This window comes from Astyanax mexicanus, chromosome 4, assembly GCF_023375975.1.
Source record: "Astyanax mexicanus isolate ESR-SI-001 chromosome 4, AstMex3_surface, whole genome shotgun sequence".
NCBI classification, from domain to species: Eukaryota; Metazoa; Chordata; class Actinopteri; order Characiformes; family Acestrorhamphidae; genus Astyanax; species Astyanax mexicanus.
In genome coordinates, this window is record NC_064411.1 from 56,893,428 (window position 1) to 56,919,908 (window position 26,481).

Below are 26,481 nucleotides of genomic sequence, written 5' to 3' on the forward strand. Positions count from 1 at the left end.
AACGCACAGGAAGCATTACGCTGCTACTGAGGCATGTCCGTTTCAACGGCCCGGTGTATGATTAGCAATCAGCTTCCAAATAAAACGCCGGCGCAGGAGGAGAGAGAAGCCCCTCGTGAGCTGAGACACAATCCTCAATTCTACTCTCTACACTCTTAAATCACTCGCATTTCTGGCAGAGTTACAAACAGCACAAGAGCTTCTCTCTCAATGAGACAGATCTGTGAGCTTTTCTCATCAGAGCGTGAAAATAAAGCTAATTTCATCTTCTTATATCATGAATTTCCATTTATTCTGCTTAATTCAGCGCTTTAGACAAAGAAAAGAAACTTAAGTCCTATTTGTACTATTGTTAAATGGAATCAAACGTGATTACAACTAGGAGTGCACCTACTGATTGTTTAAGTGTTTTAATTGATCAATTCAAACATTCTAACAAATAACTAACTATACATCAATCATAAGTCACTTTTGGGAGAAATCAGTTATTTTCTTTACTATTTATAGTTATTTTATTTAACGTGACTCCATGAATAAAGAAATCGAAGTCTAAATAAAGTACGTTTTAGTTATTTAGAAAAAAAAAAATAAAAAGAAAACAGATAGAAGATCTTCTCTCAAAAACACAAAATAGGGGGGCTGGCTGTTTCAAATTCCGGTCATGCAGCTTGCCATCAGCTGCCGGAGCCCTGAGAGAGCATAACTGGTCTTGGTCTCTCTGGGTGGGTACAGTAGATGGCACTCTTCTTTTCCCTCATCACTTCTATAGGGTGATGTGGATCAGCACAAGGCTGCATCTGTGAGCTGATGTATCAGAACCGAGTCGCTTCCTGCGCTTTCCTCCGAGTGTTAGCGCTGTGATGCTACTCGGTAATGCTACAGCATCAGCAGCAACAGTTTAAAAAGAGGCGGAGTCCGACTTCACATGTATCGAAGGGGGCATGTGCTAGTCTTCATTACTACGGATGGGGATATAACAGCTGAGTAGCAGCTGAATAGGTAGGCAGATTGGCCGGATAAACATGGAGAAAAACAGGAGGGGGAAAATTAATAAATATATAAATAAATAAAAAAAACATTGTATGAACTAACATAAAACATAAAATGATTCAAATCATTCCATCACTGGGGTAATATGCAAATAATGTAATTAGGGTATTCAATGGTGCACATATTTTTGCAACAGTATAATGAAAGAAAAATACTCACAGAGCAAATCCTTCACTCGCACACGTTTAGCATTTAGGGGTGATGAAGACACAGCAGTTACAAAGCGGCCATCTTTGCAACAAGTCAAGTCAATGCACATTATTGCAGACTGACATACTAGTGTATCTCAAAAAAATAGAATATTATAAAAAAGTTACTTTAGTTTCAGTAATTTAGTTAAAAATGTGAAACTCTGCTGACAACTTTTATGGAGATGCGGATTTCATTTTCCAGCAGGACTTGGTACACTGCTCACACTGCCAAAAGTACCAATAGTTTTTTCTTATTGGCTAAAAGTCATAATCATCGGAAAAATAAACGATATGAACTTTTTTTTGTGTGTTTTTAATATATCTATACTATATACGAGTTTCACATTTTTAACTGAATCACTGAAATAGTGAAAAGTTTTCAAACTTTTTAATGATATTCTAATTTTTGAAAATGCACTAGTATGTTAGTTACCGATGAACCTACAGTTTTATACTATATGTGATATACAAACACAATGGTAAAATTGCAAAAAAATTCAAACCCTGGCATACTTCTTTTGCTTGGCTGCTACTTTGACACTCAATGCCTATTTTTCTGCCCATATCCCTCAATCACACTCCAACAGGTAAAGCTAATATAAAGCCTCGCCAGATGTTTGCAAGGACTGTGGATGATGTGAGAATTCCTCTGTCGAAGCCGACTAAAGCTTATTAATCACCAACGCTGACACACCAGTGGAACAGATACAATGTTCTGTCACTCACTTGACAAGAAATACAAGCGAGGACAGGGCTGTTAAGTTTCCGCAGAGTACGTTCAGGAATAATGTGGAGAGGCTGGCTGTCACTGCAGATGATTTGTATTTAGCATCCTGCTCATGGTTAGTTTTTATTCTGCGTTAATCATCACACAGGCACATATACTGTCAACAACCAGACTCAACACTTCTGATAGGAGAGAGGTCGAGTCAGTACACATATTGACCTGTTACAGCTGAGCTCTGCTAATATACTGCAACTTATCTACAATGCTACTGGTTTTTTAATCTACAGTTACAGTAGATACAGAATCACCAGCACTGTAATCTGTTGTACCCGTACTGCTCTGTAATTAATCTACAGTTACAGTAGATACAGAATCACCAGCACTGTAATCTGTTGTACCCGTACTGCTCTGTAATTAATCTACAGTTACAGTAGATACAGAATCACCAGCACTGTAATCTGTTGTACCCGTACTGCTCTGTAATTAATCTACAGTTACAGTAGATACAGAATCACCAGCACTGTAATCTGTTGTGCTTTACCCCTTTATATTCCATAACAATACATTATACTTAAATACATTTTAGCGGGATATTTTTTAGTATCTAGAACAAATGATTGAATTAAAAAGCATTAAAATCTCATGTAACTATCCCAAAACATTTTAGAGGTCCAAGAATCATCAATGGAACGACACATGTCCAGCCAGTATTAGCCTCAGTGAGCTCTTGGCCACTCAGGATGCGAGATTTACCGCCGTGGCTTTAAAAGGGGCGTGTGATCAAAATGACAAACTGGCGTTTGGTCCAGCCTGGTGATTCGCTCCCGTGTGGTCGTGTCACTCACACCAGAAAGTGTTTAGACTCCGTGGCGCTGCATGAAAACAGGAGCTGGACAATATGGGGTTTGGTAATTGGTACACAGTATTTGGCTTTACCCAAAAAATGTAATTTCTGATAGCTTCTAATACAGATGTGCAAATACTGTATAAAACACAGTGTATATACTGTAAATACAGTATATAAATATCCCTAATAAATATTCAATAAAATAAAATACGCTAAAAGATACAATAAAAGTATTCCTGTGCCTGATCTTAAGCCCTATCCGGATGGGATTAGTTTCTCAGGGGGTTTTGGGGTAATTTTTTTTTCTCTCTCTTTTATGGGGTTTTTATCCTCTGTGATTTTATTCCCGTCCAGAACGATCATGTGCATGTTTTTTTTTTTTATCTCAGACGTCCTCTTATAAATAAATTACAGGTTGAATCATCTACTGTTTTTCTCTAAACTCTGAACGTGGTCCTCCTGTAATTTTAGTCCCGTCCGGACCCACATCTCTGAGTTTTGTCTCCTCCCGTTTAATAAAATAGCTATTTGTCCACTGCCGCGCACCGTAATTACTTTACTACACTTTGGGCGCACGTTTCCAAGGAGATACACGTACTGTAAACACAACAGCAAGTGGAAATGGAGGAGCTACTGAACGCTGCGATGTCATGTGACCGAGAAAAAAGCCTAAAATACTCACTGGTCCTCCTGTTTTTTTTTTTTTTAATGGCAATCAGGATGCAAGAGTTTTATCACTAAGAAGAAGTGTGAAATATTTTTCACAGATGCCCCATTTAGATACTAATCCCGTCCAGATAGAGCTTTATAGTCTGAACAATCCAAAAAAAAACAACAAGACCATGATTTAGTAGATCGAAATCAAGACCACCTCGCTTGGTTGGACCGAATTTTGGTTTCTTGGTTCTTTGAACATCTTTAATATATATAAAAAAGCATCAAATCATGAATGAGCCACTGTGCTACATTAGTTAGAGGCTGACTTCCATTGTAAAAGCATATATATATATATATATATATATATATATATATATATATATATATATATATATATATATATATATATATACATACTGAAGGTCAACAAAGCTCTTTTTATCATAGTTAATTTTAGCTAAACCAATAAAACGATAACATTTTGTTTTGTCCAAATAGCGTACCCATAAAATGATGAGGAAAAGAAGAGTGCTAGGTTTCTCTCTCCTTCTCTCTCTCTCTCTCCCTCTTTTTCTTTACCTCAGCATACATCAGCTAGGCACTTGGGTAAATATATTGATTGCTGCTTTTCGTGGGCGTCTTACAATTACAGTTTGCCTGCCAATAAATGTTTTATTTATTGCATCTACGGAAATCACTCTGATGTTAACTGCTCCATCAGACATCACTTTTATTCCTCAGCAAAACTCCAGCGGCACTTCAGAATCATAATCACAATACTGTATTTCAGGGCATCTGTGTTACTGAAGAGGATAAAATACTACTAAACAATAATTATAATCCCCTTTTCATTTGATTATAGCGCCACCATGTTGAGTAATAAAGCAGTAGCTTTAGTAAGTCTAATTCGGGGGCGAGTCTTTAGGAGTTTAGAGCAGCTATGTTTCAATACAAATATTTATATTTATTAGCATGTATCGATAAAGTATCGCAAATGAAAATATTGCAATATATCCCCATATTGATATTTTGTCCCACCCCTAGTTTAGACTATACGATACACAGTATAGTGTTAACTACAACTCTACTTGATGCATTGCCAAAGACACAACAGTGTGCATGATCTGATTATGATCTGGCTGTTTAAACTAAAGCTTCATTTACACAACAAATAAAAGTTGCCCAAATCTTGACTTTTTGAACAAATCCAAAATTTAATTTAGGCTGTTCACACTAGATCTTTTTAATATGATTTATATATGAGACATCTGTCTAAATAGTTCATGCTGTATAAGCGGCATGCATGCATTACAGAGTAATGCTTCACATTAAGTTTCACTTTAAGTCAGAATCTGAACAGCTATGAATGGGTACAGTATATAGATTAATTTATCACTAATAACTCGCTCTAGCTCGCTAAAAAGAACGTTATTCACCTACAGTTAAGTTTTTACTTTTTTTTCCTTTTATGCTGATGCCATGATTTAATTTATGGCATTTATCTGATGCTCTTTTCCAAAGGGACAAGGGTATTCCTGTTACATAGATGGGCTAATGTGGTGTTAGGAGTCTTGCCCAAGGACTCTTATTGTTGTAGCACACTATAGTCACTCAGAGTGGGAATAGAACCTCAGTCTCCCACATGCTAGGATAGTTTATTGGCAGGTAGTGGTGTTATCCACTGCATCACAACAACCAGTTTATTAGGAACACCGCGTGACTTTTGTTTTTCCTTTACTGAAGCCTTTACTCACTGCTGTTGTCCATTTTTCTGTTCACTTAGTCACTTTCCATTCTCATCACATACTTTTATTCCCCCTTCTATTTGGCTACATTCACATTATCAGGATGAAATGACTCAAAAATCTGATTTTTTCATGGCTGTGTAAATGTGCCAAATCTGATTTTTTTAAATGTGAACGGTCAAATTCATGCATCTTTTCAGCTTTTTCTCCATGCACTACATGCTTTTCTCTTATACCCACATATCTCAGTGCCAGCGATAGCTGCAAAAAACAGCAAAAGCAAACCACCTGGCTAGATTCTATATGTTTTTTGTCTGTTCACACTGCCACACAAAGCCATATCCATGTAACCAAATGACCAAAAGGATCAGATTTGGGCCACTTTTACCTGCTGTGTGAACATAACTCTACTTAAACACTAAAGAACCCTGTTAAAGAGTAAATCAATAGCTACAGTATGAGTCAGGTGAACACGGCTAAACTGCACGTAAGCTAATCCATTACTTTCCTCTGCTGCAGGAGAGTTACAGCAGTCTGAAATCTGATACAGTACTCACGCCTGTCCTGCTATACTCAGTCTATCTGTATTCGAAAAGTCAAACCATTTGGAACAGCTCCATGCACACACACTTACACACACAGGAAACATGCCCACGTGGGTTCCCATAAACACAGGCCAGCAGAATCAAGTACCCAGACTGCTGCTATCCAAATAATATCCAAATAATATCTTATCTGACTCTCAAAACACTAAAAAAATATTTTATTTCCTCACTTTTTTGGGTACACGACCTTTAAACTGGCCACAACCGTAACTATTACGACTATTCCTCTCACTGTATACACTGATTCAAGCATATATAAGCGTATACAAGCATATATAAGCGTATACAAGCCTTTATTCATATTTACAGGCAAGCTGACAGATACTGTACTTGTGTTATATACACAATATGCAATACTATACAAACATTTAAGCCTCTGTGAGTAGCAAATTCCAACTAAATGTAATGCTGTGTTATGATTTATATCCAAAGATACTTCCACAATATCCGAAAATATGATTATCATCAATTGTCACTTTTGGCTGAACACTTAAAGTGCTTTTTTTTGCCATTTCCAGTCGAATAACTTTCTGTCAAAATTGCCAAAATATTCAATGCATCCCTACTTGTAATGTATATACATATATGTAAAAAAAAAAAAAAAAAAACAGTAATTTAAAAAATGCATCAATACATGCAAGTCAAAAGAAATATGTAGGGTGGCAAATACTTTTTCATGCCACTGTGTCTGTATATATAGCACTTAAAATTATGAGTTTCTTCGATTTTACCAAATTGAAATCCTCTGGAATATAATCAAGAGGAAGATGGATGATCACAAACCATCAAACCACCAAACTGAACTGCTTGAATTTTTACACCAGGAGTAAAGCAGCATAAAGTTATCCAAAAGCAGTGTGTAAGACTGGTGGAGGAGAACATGATGCCAAGATGCTTGAAAAAAAAACTGTGATTAAAAACAAACCAGGGTTATTCCACCAAATATTGATTATTTCTGAACTCTTAAAACTTTATGAATATGAACTTGTTTTCTTTGCATTATTTGAGGTCTGAAAGCTCTGCATCTTTTTTGTTATTTCAGTCATTTCTCATTTTCTGTAAATAAATGCTCTAAATGAGAATATTTTTATTTGGAATTTGGGAGAAATGTTGTCTGTAGTTTATTACTCAAACATATTCTTTCACTATATATATATATAGTTTTAAGTATCTCTATATTTCCTGTAACTTTCTGTATACATATTTTATTTTTATTTTATTATTTGTTTATATACATTCCTGACCTGTTTCTATGTCCTTTCCTCCTTTCTTGTGCTTCTGTAACATTGCAAATTTCCCCATTGTGGGATTAATAAAGGATTATCTTATCTTATTTTATCTTATTTCTTACAAAATATTATTGCGTACGATACAATATGGCACACCACCTCAACCTTAAATTCACATTATCATGCTGTTATAGCAAAACTTGCACTCTGGACTTTATGCTGCTTCTATTCTCCCTATTTATTTTTTTTGAGTATTATCTTTATCTATTTTGTTCTGTTCTATTTTTATTGTGTTCTTTTATTTTGTTATCTTGTTTTATCTATATTATCTATTTTAACAGCAGTTCCTGGGTGTAAACTGGATTGTGAGATTACAATTTCGAATGCACGAGTCTGCTAAGCCCACGTGTGCACAAATATACGGATTGTTGCTCTTCATGGTGTTCTAAAATACACTAACTTCCTCAGTGTAAACAGAGTTCAGGCCTGTGTCTCGCTCTGTGTTAGTTGATGCTTGCTCGGTGGCCTGCGTCATGTTAGCTTAGCCGGGCAGCGTGTAAAAATACACGACGGGGGTCAGGAGTTCAGGCCGGCCCTGCCTGCCGCTCGCCCTGCCGCTCGACCTGCCTGTCAGCCGGTTTACAGCACAGCGCTGAGTACGGCGGCCGCCGCGACACGTGGGACGCCACACGGCCGTGTCAGTCTCAGCCAGAGCGCCGTAGCTTAGGAACAATTACTCCCGCCGGCGTGTCACTTCTCTCTGTCTACAGGATGAGATATTTTAACACCTTCAGAATTTATTATTCCTGTCACGGGAGCGAGCGTCGCGGCCACAGAAGACGAGAATTACGAGTGGTGGATAAAGCAGCGAGAGAAACGCCGTCTTTAAAGACAAAGCGAGCGCCAGAATTTACATACAAAGGATCCAACAAGTGAACTCAAGGTTGATGCTCTCAAAAACAAACTTGTCGATGAAATGGGGGTGTTTAATTATATTCGCAGCATTTGTGTGGTGATTAATTTTAACGTAACTTAAATAGCATATTAATGTAACCATTTAAAAACAGCTTGGTAAAAATGGGGTGGCGCAGTGGATAACACCACTACCTGCTAGTGAGCTACCACATCACGTTAGCGCTTTTCCACAGATGTGAAACTAACATCGTTCTGGTGCACATGATGTGGTAGCTCACTAGCAGGTAGTGGTGTTATCCACTGCGCCACACCAAACAGTATTAGCTTGTCTGTTTTTACTAAGCTGTTTTTTAATGGTTACGTTATTACATTATTTATTTTATGTTAAAATTAGGTTCACAAACCCGAAAACGTCTGAATAGTTTTAACATAACATAAATAACTTAATAACAACTTAAAAGTAAAAATTAAGAAGCTAATACTGTTTGGTGTGGCGCAGTGGATAACACATAATGTTAGCTTTGTTCAGGATTTTTAGAACCTTGGTGCTAACCATAGACTGTATATAGCTGGACAGAGCATCGTCTCTTAAAAGTGAATCCACCACAGGTCAGGCGCCCCCTGCTGTTCGGCTGCAGAAAGCCGTGTAACTCCACCCATCCCCATAGGTTTCAATGGCAAAACAGACAACATTCAATCAAGTTTTTTTCTAATAAACTATAATTCTACCTCCTTTATTTAAATGCAACAGCTAGAGTAACCTCTGCTTATATTGTCAAATTTTTATATCCCCACAGAATTTGTTTTTTAAAACGTTATTCAGCTCTATTCAAAAAAGGTGTGGTTATTGTAAAAGGGCTGGTTATGGGCGGGACCAATAACAGACCGTCAGCTCCGCTCCGCTCCGCTCTGCAGCCTGTGACCTCGAGGCAGCCCCCAGGGGCGGGGTTATTTAAATGAGTGGGCGGTCAATAGCATCAATAGTGATGGACGATATGGGCAACATTTACATCACGATACATTACGTATTTTCTGTCGGTATGATACAATTACGATATTGTTATAAATAGTATAAAGCATAATTACATAATCATACACACACACAGCCACTGTGGCTAACAGCTATTTGACAATGTTAACTGTACATGTGGGCTGAATTAATCACTGTTTATTAATAACAGATCTCTGTGCCTCTGTGCTGGTTAGATTAGTATGTTCTGTGGATTATGGCTTTACTATAGTTTACATGAGTCTTTTTTTATTGCGATAAATATCGATATTGAATTATTCTCCGGCCCCAGACATAAAACATTTTTCATATATAAAATCCATGACCTCCATGACCTACACAGTCTGTTTATGGAGTAAAACACAGCACAGCACAGCACAGCACAGCACTGTAGGTCATCTCCACAAACCAGACCGGCTACAGGTTTAATATCCACTCCCTCTACAATCCTCCGGGGACTCCACCACCGCAACAGAGTAAAAGTACCACCCAACCGAGCCGACGCTCCACGAGAAGAGAGAGAGAACAGAGAAGGAGAGAGAGAAACAGAGAATAGAGATAGAAGAGAGAGAGAGAGAATAGGCATAGAGAAGGAGAAAGAAAAAAGAGATAGAAATAAAGAAAAAAGAGAAAAGAGAACAGAGACAATAGAGAGAACAGATAGCAGAGAGAGAATAGAGACAGATTGAAAAAAAGAGAGAAAAGGGATAGAGAAAAGGAGAGAGAGAGAGAAGAGAAAATAGAGAGAAAAGAGAAAGAATAGACGGAGAGAAGTGGTGAGAGAGAGATGGAGAGGAGACAGAAAAGAGAGAGAGAAAAAAAAGAGAAAGACTAGACATAGAGAGGAGTGAGAGAGAGAGATGGAGAGGAGACAGAAAAAAGAGAGAGAAAAGAAAGAATAGATATAGAGAGAAGGAGTGAGAGAGAGAAAGAGGGAAAAGAGAACAGAGATAAAGAAAAGGAGAGAGAGTATAAAGAGAGAAGAGAGAGAATAGAGAGAGAATGAACAGAGAGAACAGAGACAGAAGGACAGAGAGAGAAAATAGAGAGAGAATAGAAAGGGAGAATGAGAGAGAGAAAAGTAAGAGAAACGAGAGAGAGAAAATACAGCATAGAGTTAGAGAGAAGAAGATAGATAGGAAAGAGAATGGAGAGCAAAGAGAAAAGAGAGAGTAAATAAAGATAGAGAATAGAGAGAGAGAGAGAGAGAGAGAGAGAGAGAAGGAGAGAGGAAAGAGAGAGAAAAGAGAGAGAAAATAAAGATAAATAGAATAGACAGAGAATAGACAGAAGGGAGAATAGACAGAGAGAGGGTGAAATATTAAAAATAACCTGAGGAAAGCGTTTGCGGGTCTCGTTTTTGGGCGCAGTACTCTCAGCACATTTGCAGTAAATGTCAGAGCAGCGGAGGTTTGAGCATTTCCTCGGCGGCGCTAGCAGTGGCAGCAGCAGTGGCAGCAGCAGTGGCAGCAGCGGTGGCGCTATTGGGTGGCATCTATTTCCCGCTAGTTCTGTGGTTAGCGGCTAATGCTAATGCTGCTGCACCCAGCGTTAGTGCTGGAGAAAACTCACCCTTAGACAAAATACTAGGAAACTAGTATCTCACCCAAATAAACAGTTTTCAGAAGAGAAATCATAGATTTGTGTGGATTAACATCCAGCACTCGTTTGACATTGAAAGAAAATGTTTTTTAAGAATTACAATTTTGTTAACTTACGCGTTTCCACCAGCTTTTCCCCATTAGAAGAGAAACATGGCGACACCCTTGTTCACTTTGATGTAGGCATCCTCACTACTGTCGCTTAATGCACCTTATTTAAAAAATATATATATATTAGGGCTGCACAATATATCGTTTAAGCATCATCATTGCAATGTGTGCATGCGCAATTGTCACATCAAAGGACATGCAATGTCACTAAAGGCAATTAAATAAAACACATCATGTTGTAATGTTTTGATTCTTGACACAAGAAGTAAATACACAGCGCTGTCTCTGTGTCTGTGTGAGTGACAGGCTGCTGCTGCCTGAGAAGAAGCGCGAGGAGGGGTTCAATTGCTTGTCAACGTGAGCACGTGTGGAAAGCTGTGCTCCTCAGCCCAGCACAGTTTTGCAGTGCAGATATTTCCAGTTACAGCTGAATTCACACTTTTAATCACAGAAAAACTTATTCTTAATCTTATTTACCTTTTAAAAACATTTAAATGCTGATTAAAAGGGCAGATTACTGTTGTTTTGCTGTTTTTTTTCTCAGGTTTTGAGAGTTTGGCGCTGTCTCTGCTCTTGATTGGTCCGGACACGAGACAGCACGTGTCATGGGTGCTGCATTGTTTAATATTGCGATATGCATCGTCGAAAAAAGAACATTTGCAATGTAATTTTTTTCCAATATCGAGCAGCCCTCGTATATATGTTCTATAGGACTGTGAGTACTAAGTCTTGTTGTTCTACTCTAATGAGAACACCCCTCCTCTACAGTTTTAGGCCTGACTCCTAACTGCATTAGCGGTCACACCGCCGCCTGATTGCTGTGTTTTTAGTCTATTTTAGGAAGTGGTGTTTCTTTAGTCGCAGCTTGGCTACTGTCTAAACCCAGCACAGTCAGCGTTTGAACAAACAGTCCAAAATAAAATATGAAGGTGTGTGCTGTCGGAGATGGGTGCCTGAGTGTTCTCGCGTGCAGGAAGATGAGATGCATATTTGCAATTCCCAGGGCAGAGGCGAGAACTTCACTGGAATAGCGGAGGTTCTGAAAGGCTGCACTTAAATACCTGACACTATAAACAACAGCAGCAGCGCGCTCTCGCATTATACTCCAATCTCTCGTCTCTGCTGGACTCGTTTTCAGCAATGCTGAAAGTGTTCCCACCACAAACGATGAAAGAAAAAGAAAAATGGCGGAAACTAAGTTCAGGTTCACATCCACAGCGTTTCTGCAGCACCTAGTCAAAGTCATGAAACATAAACAGGAACTGTATGACCATAAAGTTTTAGCATCACCAGTTCCCAGAGGAGCATTTTTAGGAGGCTAAAATAAGTGTTTTTCTTTTAATTTTAGTAGAACATTAAACTTCCTGTGTTTCCTGCATATATGCCAATCGATTAAAACATTTAATCAAATTAATCACAATAAAATTAAATAAGGCTTTGTCAATTTTGTCATGTTTTAATAATTCGCGCAATTTTTTAATGTGTTAAATTTTGTACTGATATTATATACAGCTCTGGGAAAAAATTAGTTTCTCTGATTTTGCTATTTATAGGTTTATGTTTGAGTAAAATGAACATTGTTGTTTTATTCTATAAACTACAGACAACATTTCTCCCAAATTACAAATAAAAATATTCTCATTTAGAGCATTTATTTACATAAAATGAGAAATAACTGAAATAACAAAAAAGATGCAGAGCTTTCAGACCTCAAATAATGCAAAGAAAACAAGTTCATATTCATAAAGTTTTAAGAAAAGTTAAGAAATCAATATTTGCTGGAATAACCCTGTTTTTTAAATCACAGTTTTTTTCATGCATCTTGGCATCATGTTCTCCTCCACCAGTCTTACACACTGCTTTTGGATAACTTTATGCTGCTTTACTCCTGGTGCAAAAATTCAAGCAGTTCAGTTTGGTGGTTTGATGGTTTGTGATCATCCATCTTCCTCTTGATTATATTCCAGAGGTTTTTAATTTGGTGAAATTAAAGAAACTCATAATTTTTAAGTGCTCTCTTATATGTTTAATATATACACACTGCATGTATCTAAGTAAAAATAATAATAATTCAAGTTATTTAACCCTAACTGATGCAGGGAGTAGCTTCTTATCTGTTAAACATCCATGAAGAAAGACAGACTCAAGATGTTAATCTGTTTCAGAAGCGTCAAATTATTGGCTTGCATCAAAAATGCAGAGAAAACATATAAGGAGATGCTAAAACTACTAAAATCAGGTTAAGAACTGTCCAACATATTATTAAACAGTGGAAGGAATGTGGTGGAAGACAAACCACACTAGAACTCGGGGATATGATGTTTAATAGTGAAAGTAAGAGCTTTACCACACTCACACAATGCAGTGAAGGGAATTAATCAAATGTGTAGCCTTAAAAAAAACACTTATCAGCAAGGCTAAATGGTTTTAGTTTGCTAAGGAGCATAAAGATTACAGTTTTGAGATTAATGTTACACAAATAAGTGGGCTTTGGTTCAAAGAAAAACATACAAAAAGTCCTAAAAAAAAAAAAAAACAGCCTGTTAAGAAATCTGACTCTAAATCAGCCTGAATGATCTGTGCTTCTCTTAATACAGTATATTAAAAATACATTCACACACAAAATACATCACATATTTCAATGCAACTCCAACTCAGATGATTATAATAGGATTCCAGACTCCATCCGCAGCTTTTCCGCAGCACCTAATTTCTGTCATAAAGCATAAACAATAAGCTAAAGCCGCTGAAATTTAGCATTAGCTCTCTGAGAAGTTGAGCCTTAATGACAGTGTTTTTTAAACAGACGCCTATCAGACGTAAGTAGCGCTGGCGTTTGATGATCAGGTGCACCTAATGAAGTCCTGAGAGAGAAATCCAACAGCAGCGCAGCCAAGACTGAACAATCGCAGGCTGTGTTTGTGTGAAAAAGAGGTGGGAGGGGGTTATACCCCTATGTGCACTGAAGTACGAAACAGATAATACAGACTGAAAACAGAACAAAAGAAAATGTATCATTCTTAGTGTTATTGTTATTATCATTACTGTTATTATTTGTTCGCTACCTGTTGTTTCTGTTGTAATAGTAAAAGGAGTAGTTTTCACTTTTCACTAATAAAAGTTAATGTCCCATTAAATATATACATATACACTGCCCTAGTGCTGGGCGATATGATGAAAAATATCGTTTCTACAGTAATTTCATCAATTATTCACGCAAATATATAAAGTAGGCTACGATGAAATGTATTGGCGTGGTCACTTTGTATAAACTCGGTTTATATAAGTGATAATAAAGCAATCGTGACGCTGCTTTTTAAATGTTAATTGAGTTTATTTTGACAACTCAATTTAAATATCTGTATAGTAATAAAAATTAGCTACTGCATCTACCTCATCTGTTTTTTATCATTTGATACATATACATATATATATTGCTGCCCTAAAAGGTAGTGATTCTCATTTGTGAAAGTTTGGTTTAATGTCACTTTGAAATAAAGTTGGAAAAAAAGTAAGCAATGATATTATTTTGTCATATTTTTCGAAGAATAACTGAAAACATACTCAAATGTGGTTTATCATGACATATATTGTTATCGTGATATAAAAAAGTCCATATCGTGATATATGATTTTTCCCATATCGCCCAGCACTACACTGCCCCATATAAAATTACACCATTTTAAAAGAGCTTTTAATGAACATTTAATAAGACATTGGAATTAGAATATAAAAATACTTAAATACACTAAATAAATACAACAGATAAAAATACCAACTCTTTCCTAAGGAAAATAAAATGAGCAACATTGGGTTTAACATTTTTTTTTTGATTTTCTCTTGTAAATTGTACAAAAAGTACCAGATGTACCAAAAAATACTCAAAAAATACTAAAAAATACTCAAAACATACTCAAAACATACTCAAAACATACTTCTGGCACAAACATGAGCAACAGTTCCAGTTTCCAGTAGGTCCATTATGTAGTTGCCTTAATTTCCTTTAGAATGAATTAAGTATCTATCTATCAGTCTATAAGTTGATAACATTATTATCATCATGGCAGGTCTATTTAGGTCTAGTTCACTCAGTACCATCTACTATTCATCCATAAAACTAAATACAATATTTGTTTGCTACCTACAGTCGATACGTAATCAATCAAAAAAAACTTTTACCTTCTGTCAAACTGTTATCTGAAGTTCAATATATTTAATCAAACTTTTACAGCATTATACAGCATCTGCTGACAACTTTTAAGGAGATACGGATTTCATTTTCCAGCAGGACTTGGCACATTGCCAAAAATACTGCCAAAAATTGACCAATTGGTCCTATATAATATTGAAAAAATGTTTGTGTTTTCATTGGCTGTAAGCCATAATCACCAACAACAAAATAAATAAACGCTTAAAACAGCATTTAACACATCTATATATGGTTTTAAAATTAATTACTGAAATAAAGTAACTTTTCAATTATATTCTTTTTTTTATGTACCTGTATACCTAAATATAGCTAAACAGAAAACAGAATCATGAACCCATTTGCAGTTTTGCCTACTGCTTTTACTACTCTTGTGTTGGATTTTTATGTGATGTACTGTAATGCTTGAATAAGATGTGTCCAAATTGGGTCTGAATCTCTGTTTTTGGTAGATTTCAAACGTGTGTTTAAAGGTTTTTCCAATGATTGATGTTAATGCTCTTTTGGTTTTTCCAGTTTATGAGGATGAATACCAAAAATAATGCTAAATATATATATATTTATTTTATTTAATCCAAAGTTGAGCTCATATCACATAATACTGACCCCGGCCGACATCCCACACAGCTAAAGCGTAGAAACGCTAAAAAGGAGTAAAGGTTGACGTAAAGAAGAAGCGCGAGAAGCTCGCTGTCAGCTACAAGCGATGTTATCCACGGCGTCAAACGCTTTCCAGCCAGCGCGCTCGGAACGTGCTGAGCCTTCACAGGGTCTCTGTCTGAACTCCAAAAGCTCGGCAGGTTCCCGGTTGCCAGGAACTGTGGGAAGGGAGGCTGGAGCAGGAAAGGGAAAAAAAGCCAGGAAGAGGTCCAAGTCACTTTGTTCTTCATCTTGGAAACGAACTCTGAGTGAACCCGGGGCGACGCCAGGCAGTTCAAAAGAGCCAGGCATAACTCTTTCACTCCTCCGAGGACCTCGCTAAACAAGACGGAGAGAAAACCGCGGGGCCCCCGCGGCGGCCCCCCGTACCGCTTTCTCTTTTACACGCTGGCCCGTCTCGGCCCTCTTCTCCGGGTCAGAACTTCTCCCGGTGCAGCCTACACGCTAATGCAGTCTCTTTCAGACAGGCTGGAGCGGAGCCAGATTCTATTCCAGGCAATGAAATCTCAGTGAATTACACTGCGGAGCTAATTAGGAGAAAAAATGCCAACTTTTTGCACTCGATTCCATTTCTCACAGCGGCTCACGCCGAGGAGAAAGTAGTAGAAAAGACCTCTCTAAGGCAAACGCTTTGAAAACATCGACGTAGACTGAATAAAATTAACAAAACTAATGAATTAACAGCCTTGCTTTCATTTTAGAAAAGGTTTAAATGCTTAAAACGATAACTTCAACCATTCACAAGAATATTTACTACTTTTAACTACCTAACTGTAGGGGTGGGCGATATGGCCCTAAAATAATATCACGATATTTCATGGTATTTTCGAGATAACAATACTCTTGGCGATATAAATTAATGATTTTGTTTTTCAAGAATACACTACTGCAACAAAATGAAAATTTTATTTTATTATTGCATACGATTTATGTCACACCCCTACCTGAGATATTAAAAAATGCAAGAATTTCATCAGATTTGTAATAGATGTCAATGATCCAGAATGTCATGATACTTATAATGCACTCCAAATATCTCCATATATCCAGGATTAAAGTAAAATAAATGATACTGGACAGACATAATCTATAGTCTCTAGTAGATATATAATGGAAAATGAGAACAGAGTAAATTTTTCTTTTGCTAAAACCAGTAAAAAAGTAGTACCCTGTGATAATTAGGGGTGGGTGATATGGCACGATATTTTTAGGGTATAATATCGTTCACCATATTCAAAAATGTTGGCGATATTATCACGTACAATACGATATGGAACACCCCTACTTAACTGTCATAATTTTTCTGTTGTTTAAAGTATCAAAATATATCAAGTCAGAATCCTGATTTAGGAAGACACATTTTTTGTAGACGCAAATAAGTTGGCTTCAGTTCAAATAAGGCAAAAAAATAAATAAATTGTAAAGCTGTGATCAGTCTATGTAAAAACTAAAAAGTTACGTAAAACCAACAAAAAAAAAGTGAAAACAATTTTTTTTTTTTCAGAAAAAACTTGATTCTATGAAACTGGAACTTCACTGTAGTTTGCATACAGTCAGTTGTAAATTAAATGTAAGGCAATCAAATGTTACACTTGTTTTAATCTGCAAGTTATAAATGTGTGTATCAACATCGTCCCAGAATTCCCACATCACTGCATCCCTACCAAAAAGCTAAATATCTTTAATATAAGGTTGAGCTCAAATCATGTGGTGCTTCCTATAATATAAGTATCTGTAAGTGAAATATTCCTTGCTGATGCAATCCGCTTCATCAATCACATAAAACATTCTATAAGTTTTATGAGACATAGAGGAAAAATAAGTCTGTTTAGCACAATAAAGAAAGTGACTATAAAAATTTAAGATTATTTGCAAAGTTTAGAAGCATATTACACAACTGAAAACAGCTTTTTGCACTTTTTGTTCCCATTTCTCGCAGTGGCTCACAGCAAAGAGAATATAGTAGGAAAGGCCTGCCCAAGGCAAACATGCTAAAAACACTAATGTACACTGAATAAAATTAATTAAATTGATCAATTGACTGCCTTATTTACACTGAAGCATCAAAATAGCATGTGTTACAAGCCATGATATAAATATCTGTAATAAATAGAACAAAAACTAAATCTAATCGATTAAATGGATTAAATATTCCTCGCTAAAACAATCTGCTTCATTTAATGGTATTTTTCAGACAGTCTATCAGTTTTTTTTTAGTTAGAGGAAAAGTAAGTCCAGGTACAAAAACTTTATGAAGCAAACACCTAAGGAACACTGTTTTTGAAAACTTATAAGAAAATGAATTAATTTTCAAGTACATCATTATCATACCACGTGACAATTTGTCTGGTTGATTATTTTATCCAAAAACATTCTAAACATTTAAACAATTGCAAAAGACACTCTTTTTTTACGATTTGACAACCAGCCTATTGCATCACTGATCTGTAAAGTGTGCATCAATAGGTCTTACCATCTAAGAAAAAATACCGAGTTTAAACACTTTAAATGTGTTTAATATTTGTAGATTTAGCCAAGTTGCACCAAATTATAAATAACTTTAAACCAAATATTATTTAAAATACACTAGATAAACAGTGAAGTATTTCTGTATATCATCTTCAATGCATGTTTTCTTTCCAATAATTGCACTTTATTTAATTGCAATTTATTTTCCTCCAATACAATCAATCACAAGTCAATCTGGCCAATCCATATTGGCTGGGCTTTCACTCAGCATTAGCAACACTGATTAACTTAGCAAATGCCTCCATTACAGTTATGATTATGATTAGTTGATTAAACTCGATTAAACTTGACTTAGGGAAAAAAAAAACTAGCTAAATGTTGGCTTTTGCAAGAATAAGCCACGTTTTCGTAATGAATAATAAAATTCACATACTGTTCTCTCTGTCAAAGTTCAGAACAACCTGACGAATACACACTTTTCTACTATATTTTCCAAAAAAAAAAAGAACATTATATTAGCCATAACATTATAAACCATATAAACCACTGTGCCAAATATCTGTGCGATATCTAGACGACTGGTTCAGAACATCTACAAAACATCAGGCATGTACAGGTCAGTACCTACCAAAAGTTAGACAAAAAAAAACATTCATTCAAGCATTCATGTATATATATAGTCTGAGGCATCAACTATTCCAATAACACAGCCAAAGCACATCAACACGCTTGGAGGAGAACACTAAACACCCTATAAACCTTTTATCTGACAGACTTGTATACTGCTTTGTGTGCAACAGAGAAAAGAGAGAGTCTCAGAAAAGAAGCGTTCCTAAATAATGTATCTAAAATTTACCAGATACGTCCATGGTTCATACACTCTTTAAGCGAAACATTTCCATTACTTTTTCATGACTTTTCCATGTTTTCACCGCAAATTTTCATGACCCCACAATTTTTAAAACATCAGCGCAGACATGGACAATAAAATCCAAAAACTAGCTAGAACTATTAATGATAAAAAAAAAAAACATTTTTAGGCAATGTGGACACAATCTTTAATAATAATAATAAAATGTGTATCAGATACTGAAAGCTCCATTTTGTATTTGTTTTGTATATTGTTTCAAAACTTATCCAGGCCTGGAAATATATATGAGATATTTTCAAATTCCATGACTTTTCCAGGTTTTTCATGACCGTACGAATCCTGTATGTCATGCATGTGATGCAGCTGAAATTTGAGTAAAGTAATGAACTTCTGAAAAGTAATAGTCTGGTTTATAGAAACACAATAAAAAGTTTGCAGCGCTTTTTAAATGCTTATTAGTATAATCTTTCTTTACGATAATAAATAAGCTTTAAAACAGGAATGCCCCTCAGAAAAAGTAATGTATCCAAATCAGTGCAGTCTAAACACAAAGAAAAAGAGTGTATCTAGCAACACATTGCTATTGTACTTCTTTTCCACACTTTACACCACCACACACACACAAACCCACACGATATAAAGTCTCAAGTAAGTCTAATTCAATAAACACCTCCAGTCCAGTATTCACACGCTGAATACGGCCACTAAGAGACTGTAGAAATCCACTTTAATAGTGTTTCATAGAAATAAAACCAGCACTGCCCCATTCAAAGCGACACTTAAATGCTCAGCATGTACCAAGATAAATGGACTCACCTGTTTTCTCTTTAATTTCACACAAGACGTTGAATAGGGCAGGTTTCATTCTGTGACAATTCAGTGCGTGTTTCCTAAAGGCACGAAAGAAAACAGAAATACTTAAACATAACCTGTCAAGGCTCCTTTTTTCACATCGCTAAAACTACAAGGAATGACAGCTTGAGTGTTTGACAAGCAGGTAAATTAAATACGAGGCAAGAGTGAAAAATGGAAGAAATTGTGAGAATTTTTTCTTTTTTTAGTTTTAGTCATCTGTCAATGTCTAACGCCTGAAGAACGAGTGGAAAAAACAACCAACCAGAAATTAGCAAGTAGTGGTGGACGCTGTCAGATGCGTGGCTTTTGTGTTAAGTGGTTTATTGTCATTTTATATATACATATATATACACTGTCAATGTGCAAACATGGATCTATGTAAGTCAATGTAAAATATAAGTGCTTTTCCAAGCCATTTAAAGCTTTTCTATTGGTCTATTCATCCACAATTCTTCACAAAGCGTTGTAGACCGAGCTGCTACATGTTTCACACAATGCATATATACATATTTCCTCCACAATGCAAAGTACATTAAACATTTCCCTCCAAATTCAGATTACAGTCATTTAACTAAAATCTCAATCTACCACAGTCTTACTCTCAATGGTAACAGGCTCTATTATAGTGAATTTCAACTGGAAACCAATAAACTGAATGTGTTACCACAGATTAAACAATAGCCATTCATTAATTTAGCATGGCTAAAGGATAAAATTGCAGAAATAGCTAATAAAATGAGACTGGTGAGACTGTGATATTTGCAATTAGACAGAATGGGAATCTCTCTCTGTGCAAACATGCAGGATGAAGCTACAGCACTAATCAATGCTTTCCGGTCTCTTTTTTTCGCATTGGAAATCGAAAAGCTCCCTTATAGGCAGGTTTATGAGGTGAAAAGGCATATTGATCATTAATATAGACATTTTATTAGCGTTTATTGGTGTGATTGCAGCGGACAAAAGAACGCTATTTGTTTCGTCTATTATAAATAATGACACATGGACTTGTATACACTTGATTTTGGATTTATTTTAAGTAGTTTCGCAATTCACACAAACGACTGGAGCCAAACCTCTCTTCAAGGAATGCACTGCAAATAGGCAAACATTTAAACATTTGGCACAATTGTAGAACTAATAGCAATAGTAATAGCACTGTTTGATGCTTTATGCTTTAAGAATCAATCTGATTTATTATCACATCGTACAGATTATCCTGTACATGTTCTGTCTGTACATGTAGGAGATTTTAGACCAAACACCTTTTGGTCAAAAAGATGAAAAACAACACCTTAGCAACCAACACCTGTACCACAACAACCCTGCTACCAACACATTCAACACTTTCTGCAAGAACTGCAATCTCTTATTATCAAGCAAAGTCACCTTTATTTATAAAACTCATTTAAAAAGGTCTCAAATGACCTCAAAACACCAAAGTGCTTAACGAATATCACCTACATCAGCCTTTGTTTTCTCACTGGCCACTTTATTGGAAACACATGCAGTGCAACAATTATTTGGACACTTTCTGGAAACAAAGCTAATGCATGAATAATATTAGAGTATTACAGGAATTTCGTAGCTGGCTAGCTATATCTACTGTATTCATATAAGAATAGCTAGCTAATATTGCACTGTATCTACCTATACATAGCATACTAAAAAGCATACAGTTTATTATAGCTAATATATATTGCCATCTATAGACTTCTTAGTTAGTTAAGAAGACTAGCTTGCCAAAGGATTTAATCCTTTTAACAAATTTAATGTCTTTAAACACTGAATATCTACTAAAACACAAAATCAGGACAGTTGTTTTTTTACTATTTTATACTATTTACGTTATTGTAGCTATCTAACCTACTTAATATTGCTAGCCATGGATCTGCATTGATTTGTTAACCACTAAATAGCTAATTATGGATTCAATTTAAACAGAACCTCACTGGCCACTTTATTAGAAACAGTTGCAGCACACCATGCGACCATTCTTTGGCCACTTTCTGAAACTGAAACTAGCAAATACACAAGTAATATTACAGTTACTGTATACTAAAGTTACTGTATTTTTTGTAGCTGGCTATATTTACTGCATTGTGCTTAAAATTAAACACATTTTAGAAAGCGGTCTAGTTAACCTACTTAATATTGATAGATATTGATCTGCATGGGTTTATAAACACTAAATGTAAACAGTTCCTCACTGGCTACTACATTAGAAACACCTGCAATGTATTGTGCTAAATATGAAAAAAATATATATATTTAAAAAGCATACCATTTATTATAGATATCTACTTACCCACTTAGATTAATGTTGCTAGGTACTGATCTGCATGGATTTATAAACCATCTGATTGTTTTTAGATAAGGTCTTTAGGTTAAGTTTTGGGTATAGCTGACTATATTTACTGTACTGCGCTTAGTGTTAAATATATTTTAAAAGGCATATAAGTTATTATAGCTAAATAACCAACTTAATATTACTAGATATTGATTTGTATGGGTTTATAAACCACTGAAAATCTTTTTGAACACTAAATCTAAAGAGTTCCTCGTTGGCCACTTTATTAGAAACACCTGCTGTTCTTAGCGTGACCATTCTTTGGCCACTTTCTGGAAATTAACCTAATACATAAGTAATATTACAGTATTAGTTAGGGATGGGCGATATGGCTCTAAAATAATATCAATATTTCAGGGTAGCAGCAGGGTATATATATTACAATAACAATATTTCAGGGTGTTTTTGTGATAACGATATACGATATATATAGAAAAACTAAAATAATGAATTAATTTCAGGAATATAGTATAATAGTATAACAGCATAATCATAATGTGGCAAAATAAATAATATAGCATAAAATAATATAATGCAGCAAATAATATTGCAGAATATTTAGTGCATGCATATAAACTGCAAACTAAAACAATTATACAATAAATACACCTAAAGCTTCACAGTAAATAATAGACTACTTTTAAGACAAAACAGCCCTATTATCACAATATGGATTTTAAATATCATGATATTTCTGTGTCACAATATATTGTATACGATATAATATTGCCCATCCCTAGTATTAGTTACTGTATTTTTATAACTGACTACATTTAACTTACTTTATTGTGCTTAAAAGTCAATGTACTTTATAAAGCATATAAGTTACTTTATTATAGCTAGTAAACTTATTTAAAACAGCTAGTTATTGATCTGTATGGGTTTATAAATCACCCATATTATAAATATCTAAGAGTTCCTTGTTGGCCACTTTATTAGAAACACCTGCAGTACTTAGTGTGATCATTCTTTAGCCACTTTTTTCTGGAAACTTAACCAAACTAATAGATAAGTAATATTAATAGATTTTAATAGATGGCTATATTTACTGTATTGTGCTTAAAATTAGATATATTTTAGAAATAATACAACAGCATACTTTATTATAGCTAGATATTGCATATCTGTATGGATTTGTAACCAATACAATAGCTAAATACAATAGATAATTAGTTAATAAGCTAAATAAAACTAGCTATTAATCTCACCTGGCCTGAGCTTCGTCCAAACTCTGGTCAGTAATGGTCATAATTTGCTGTAAAATGTCTCCGATGTCTTGCTTGCGCCCTTCTCCCTCCGAGCCGTCCGGCATGTGCTGCCCCAGGCCCGGGTGCCCGGCCATGCCCACCACGCCGTGCGAGTGCATCAGCCGCGGCTGCTCGTCCATCCCTGGGCCGTGGTCTCTGGGTCTGATTTCTAGGGGGTTTTGGGGGGGTTTCTTGGTTGTTTTATTAATTTATTTTCGTTTGAATCAGTGGAATAAAGCTGGGATTTGGGATTTTCGTCTTTTTTATTTCGTTTATTCTCTTATTTCTTTATTTTTCTCCTCAGAAAAAAATAAAAGAAGGGATGAGAAGTTGTGAGGCTGTGTAGGATTTTTCTTCTTTTCCTTTTCTCCTTCTTTCCCTCCCTCTTTTTCCTTCTTTTTCGCCTCTTTTCTCTTCTTTCTTTCGTCCCCTTTTCCAACAGGACACTCTTCTCCCTTATAAAAAGGTAAAAAGTGAGGAAAATGCAGAGAAAAGTAGAGAAAGATGGACAGAATGGAAGTAGAAACGGTTCAGCGCTGAGAGGACCGAGCCGTGGCCGCCGCTCGCAGCTGGTTTCTCGGTGAAATCTGATCTGAGGAGCCGCTCCAGGCGCGGAGGAGCCACTCCTGCCGTGGAGAAAAGGAGATAAACTTGCAAAAACAAGAAAATCCTCGTAAACTCGTCTTTTTCGCGAAGTTATCCCTCGATTTTAATCGAGTTTTCAACCCCGAAACCGCTTTTCTGAGGTAAATTACACGCCGATGCTAACGAGGCTAACCAACAAGCGAAAAAACGCCAAACTGAAGCGCGAGCCGCTGCGCGCTCCAACACAAACTGACACGAGCCACACAACAACGCGGAGCCCCGCCCACTCGCGCTGCTCTTCACCGTGATTGGACCGCGCCCAAGTAACGCTGCGGTTCTGGGTTCTGGTCCAACCCGCTCCGCCGTCAGCTGCACCGCCCACGGCGCGTGATTGGACGCTGCCGGTGTTCTGATCCCGCCCACGCCCCCTCCCTGTACTGTCAATCATGTGCCGTAGTGGGCGTGGTGTCGGGCTGGACAGAGCTGGGCAACAACAGAAGAGATGGTGAAGAAAACGAACGTGGACATGGGATTAATAACAGCCAATCACAGACAATAGATAATAAATATTATTATCAATAATCAATAATCAGAGAATAGATGAAAAAAGGTTGTGTTTGAACTTTACTGTACATACAGTACATTCACCCTCCTGGACATTATTCACACTTATTTTAAGTAACTACTTATCGGCTGATATCTGCTATTCCTTATACTTCATTTATTCTGTATTACTTTGTACAGTTTTGTGTTGTTTGTATTTATTTATATATTCTTGTATATATTCTTTGATCACTGTAGTAGTTTAGATACTTATCTCGAGGTTACAGCAATTTTTAAAATAAAAATATTTTTATTTATATCTCATTAGGTATAGTTAATTTTTCACACATCATTTAGCATCTTCTATAGTTTTATATTTCTTCCTGGCCCTGTTTCCTGTCTGTCCTGTTCTATCTCCATGTTTTATCTGCCCTCCTGTTTATACCTGTTTATTTATCTTCCCCTGCACATGTCCTGTGTTTCTTGGCCTTAAGTGTTTTCACCTGTATTCATTTGTAGTTCCGCCCCCTCGTTACCTGTCCCCAGGTGTTTCCTGTTTCCGGTGTCTATCTTTTTTCACCTTACTTTATTCATTCACTAATTACTGAAACATGGGGCGATGAAATGGTGCAACACTACATTTATACACAACTCAAGAGTATAATGCTCCCACCACCATGTTTAAAAGTTATCAAATGTACCAACATACTCCGTCAGCTGACGAAGCCCATTATTACTGTAACATGGGGAAATTAAACTGTGCAACTGTAAATTTATAAACAATTTTCCCTTATTTCCCTTATCTTGAACTAAACAAACAGAGTATAATGCCCCCACCACCATGTTTAACAGTTACCAAATGTACCAGTGTACTCAATCAGCCGACAAAAGCCTAGACCCCACTAATTACTGTATCATAGTGAAATAAAACAGTGCAACTCTACATTATTAGTATTATGTACTACATGCATATTATATTGATATTGACCCATATCTATTACAGCCACCAAGTAAGACATATTATCCTCATAGGTTCAAATATAAAAATACACAAAGTTTTGACCCAAAACACGCATGTTCTGACTCATCGATTATATCTGCGGTCAGGTCGAGGGGTGGGGGTTAGTGGTGTAAATTAGATTTTTTCACCTTAACAGAGCGTCTCATTACAGCAGAAATTGATGTTTCAGCAGGGAACGGCGTGCAGCAGGAACACGATCCGTTCCCTGCCCTTTTTGTGTCACAGCCAGGGTTAAATCAATCTATCAGAATTCTAATTAGGGTTAAGAACAGGGGAAGTGGTTAATGTCGAGGAAGGAAAGGTCCTGGTCCTGTCGTCTGGTATCTAAAGACCACTGGGGTGGAACAGACGAATAGGCAGAGTGACCTCAATCTATAGGGCCATGGTCTGCTCACATCCTACGCTATGACCACAGCTGCCATATATAATATATACGCAATACGCACCCCCACTTTCACGTACAACCGGGACTAAACATAAGCTTTTGTTCAGCCCACATTTGTTTCAGTTAACAACCCACTAATTACTGTAACATGGGGAAATAAAATGGTGCAACTTATAAAAGTATTAATTTTCCATCACTTGCTTAAAGTAAACAAAATAAACAGATTTTATTATTTTCTTGGGCTAAACAGCCCCAGAGTATGATGCTCCCACCACCATGTTTAACAGTTACCAAATGTACCAGTGTACTCATTCATCCAACCCAACCTAGACCTAATTATTTAATGTAACTCATGGGGAAATGGTGCAACACTAAATTTATTAATTAACAACATATCATTCCCATTATTCTGCACTAAACATTGTTGTTAAATTTCCTAAAAAGGAAGAATTAATTATTAAATTATTAAAAATATTCATCAGAATTGATGAGAGTCTAAATGAACTCAAGAACTGTAGTCAACCAAGGAAGACTGGACATCGCAAGTTGATAATTATCACAATTAAATGGTGCAACTCTAAATAATAGTCAATTTTCAATTACT

The 26,481-nt window shown here is 36.3% G+C and overlaps 1 protein-coding gene and 1 long non-coding RNA gene across 3 annotated transcripts in view; one reads left to right on the forward strand and one right to left on the reverse strand.

Annotated features, from left to right (window-relative positions):
* Positions 1 to 24,223, reverse strand: part of pbx1a (pre-B-cell leukemia homeobox 1a) — a 137,567-nt gene extending 113,344 nt beyond the window's left edge. The window contains exons 1-2 of one of the 2 annotated variants that reach the window (XM_049478920.1): positions 23,305 to 24,215; positions 19,711 to 19,784 (exon numbers count right to left, since the gene is read on the reverse strand). In XM_049478920.1, coding sequence (XP_049334877.1) covers positions 19,711 to 19,784; positions 23,305 to 23,483 — 253 coding nt within the window. In that variant the 5' untranslated portion in view covers positions 23,484 to 24,215. Of the gene's footprint in view, positions 1 to 19,710; positions 19,785 to 23,304 lie in introns of both variants that reach the window. The other variant, XM_049478921.1, reaches the window with a different exon arrangement.
* The window catches only part of LOC125801723 (uncharacterized), a 110,832-nt gene that overhangs the window by 62,867 nt on the left and 21,484 nt on the right, over positions 1 to 26,481 (forward strand). The window lies entirely within an intron of this gene.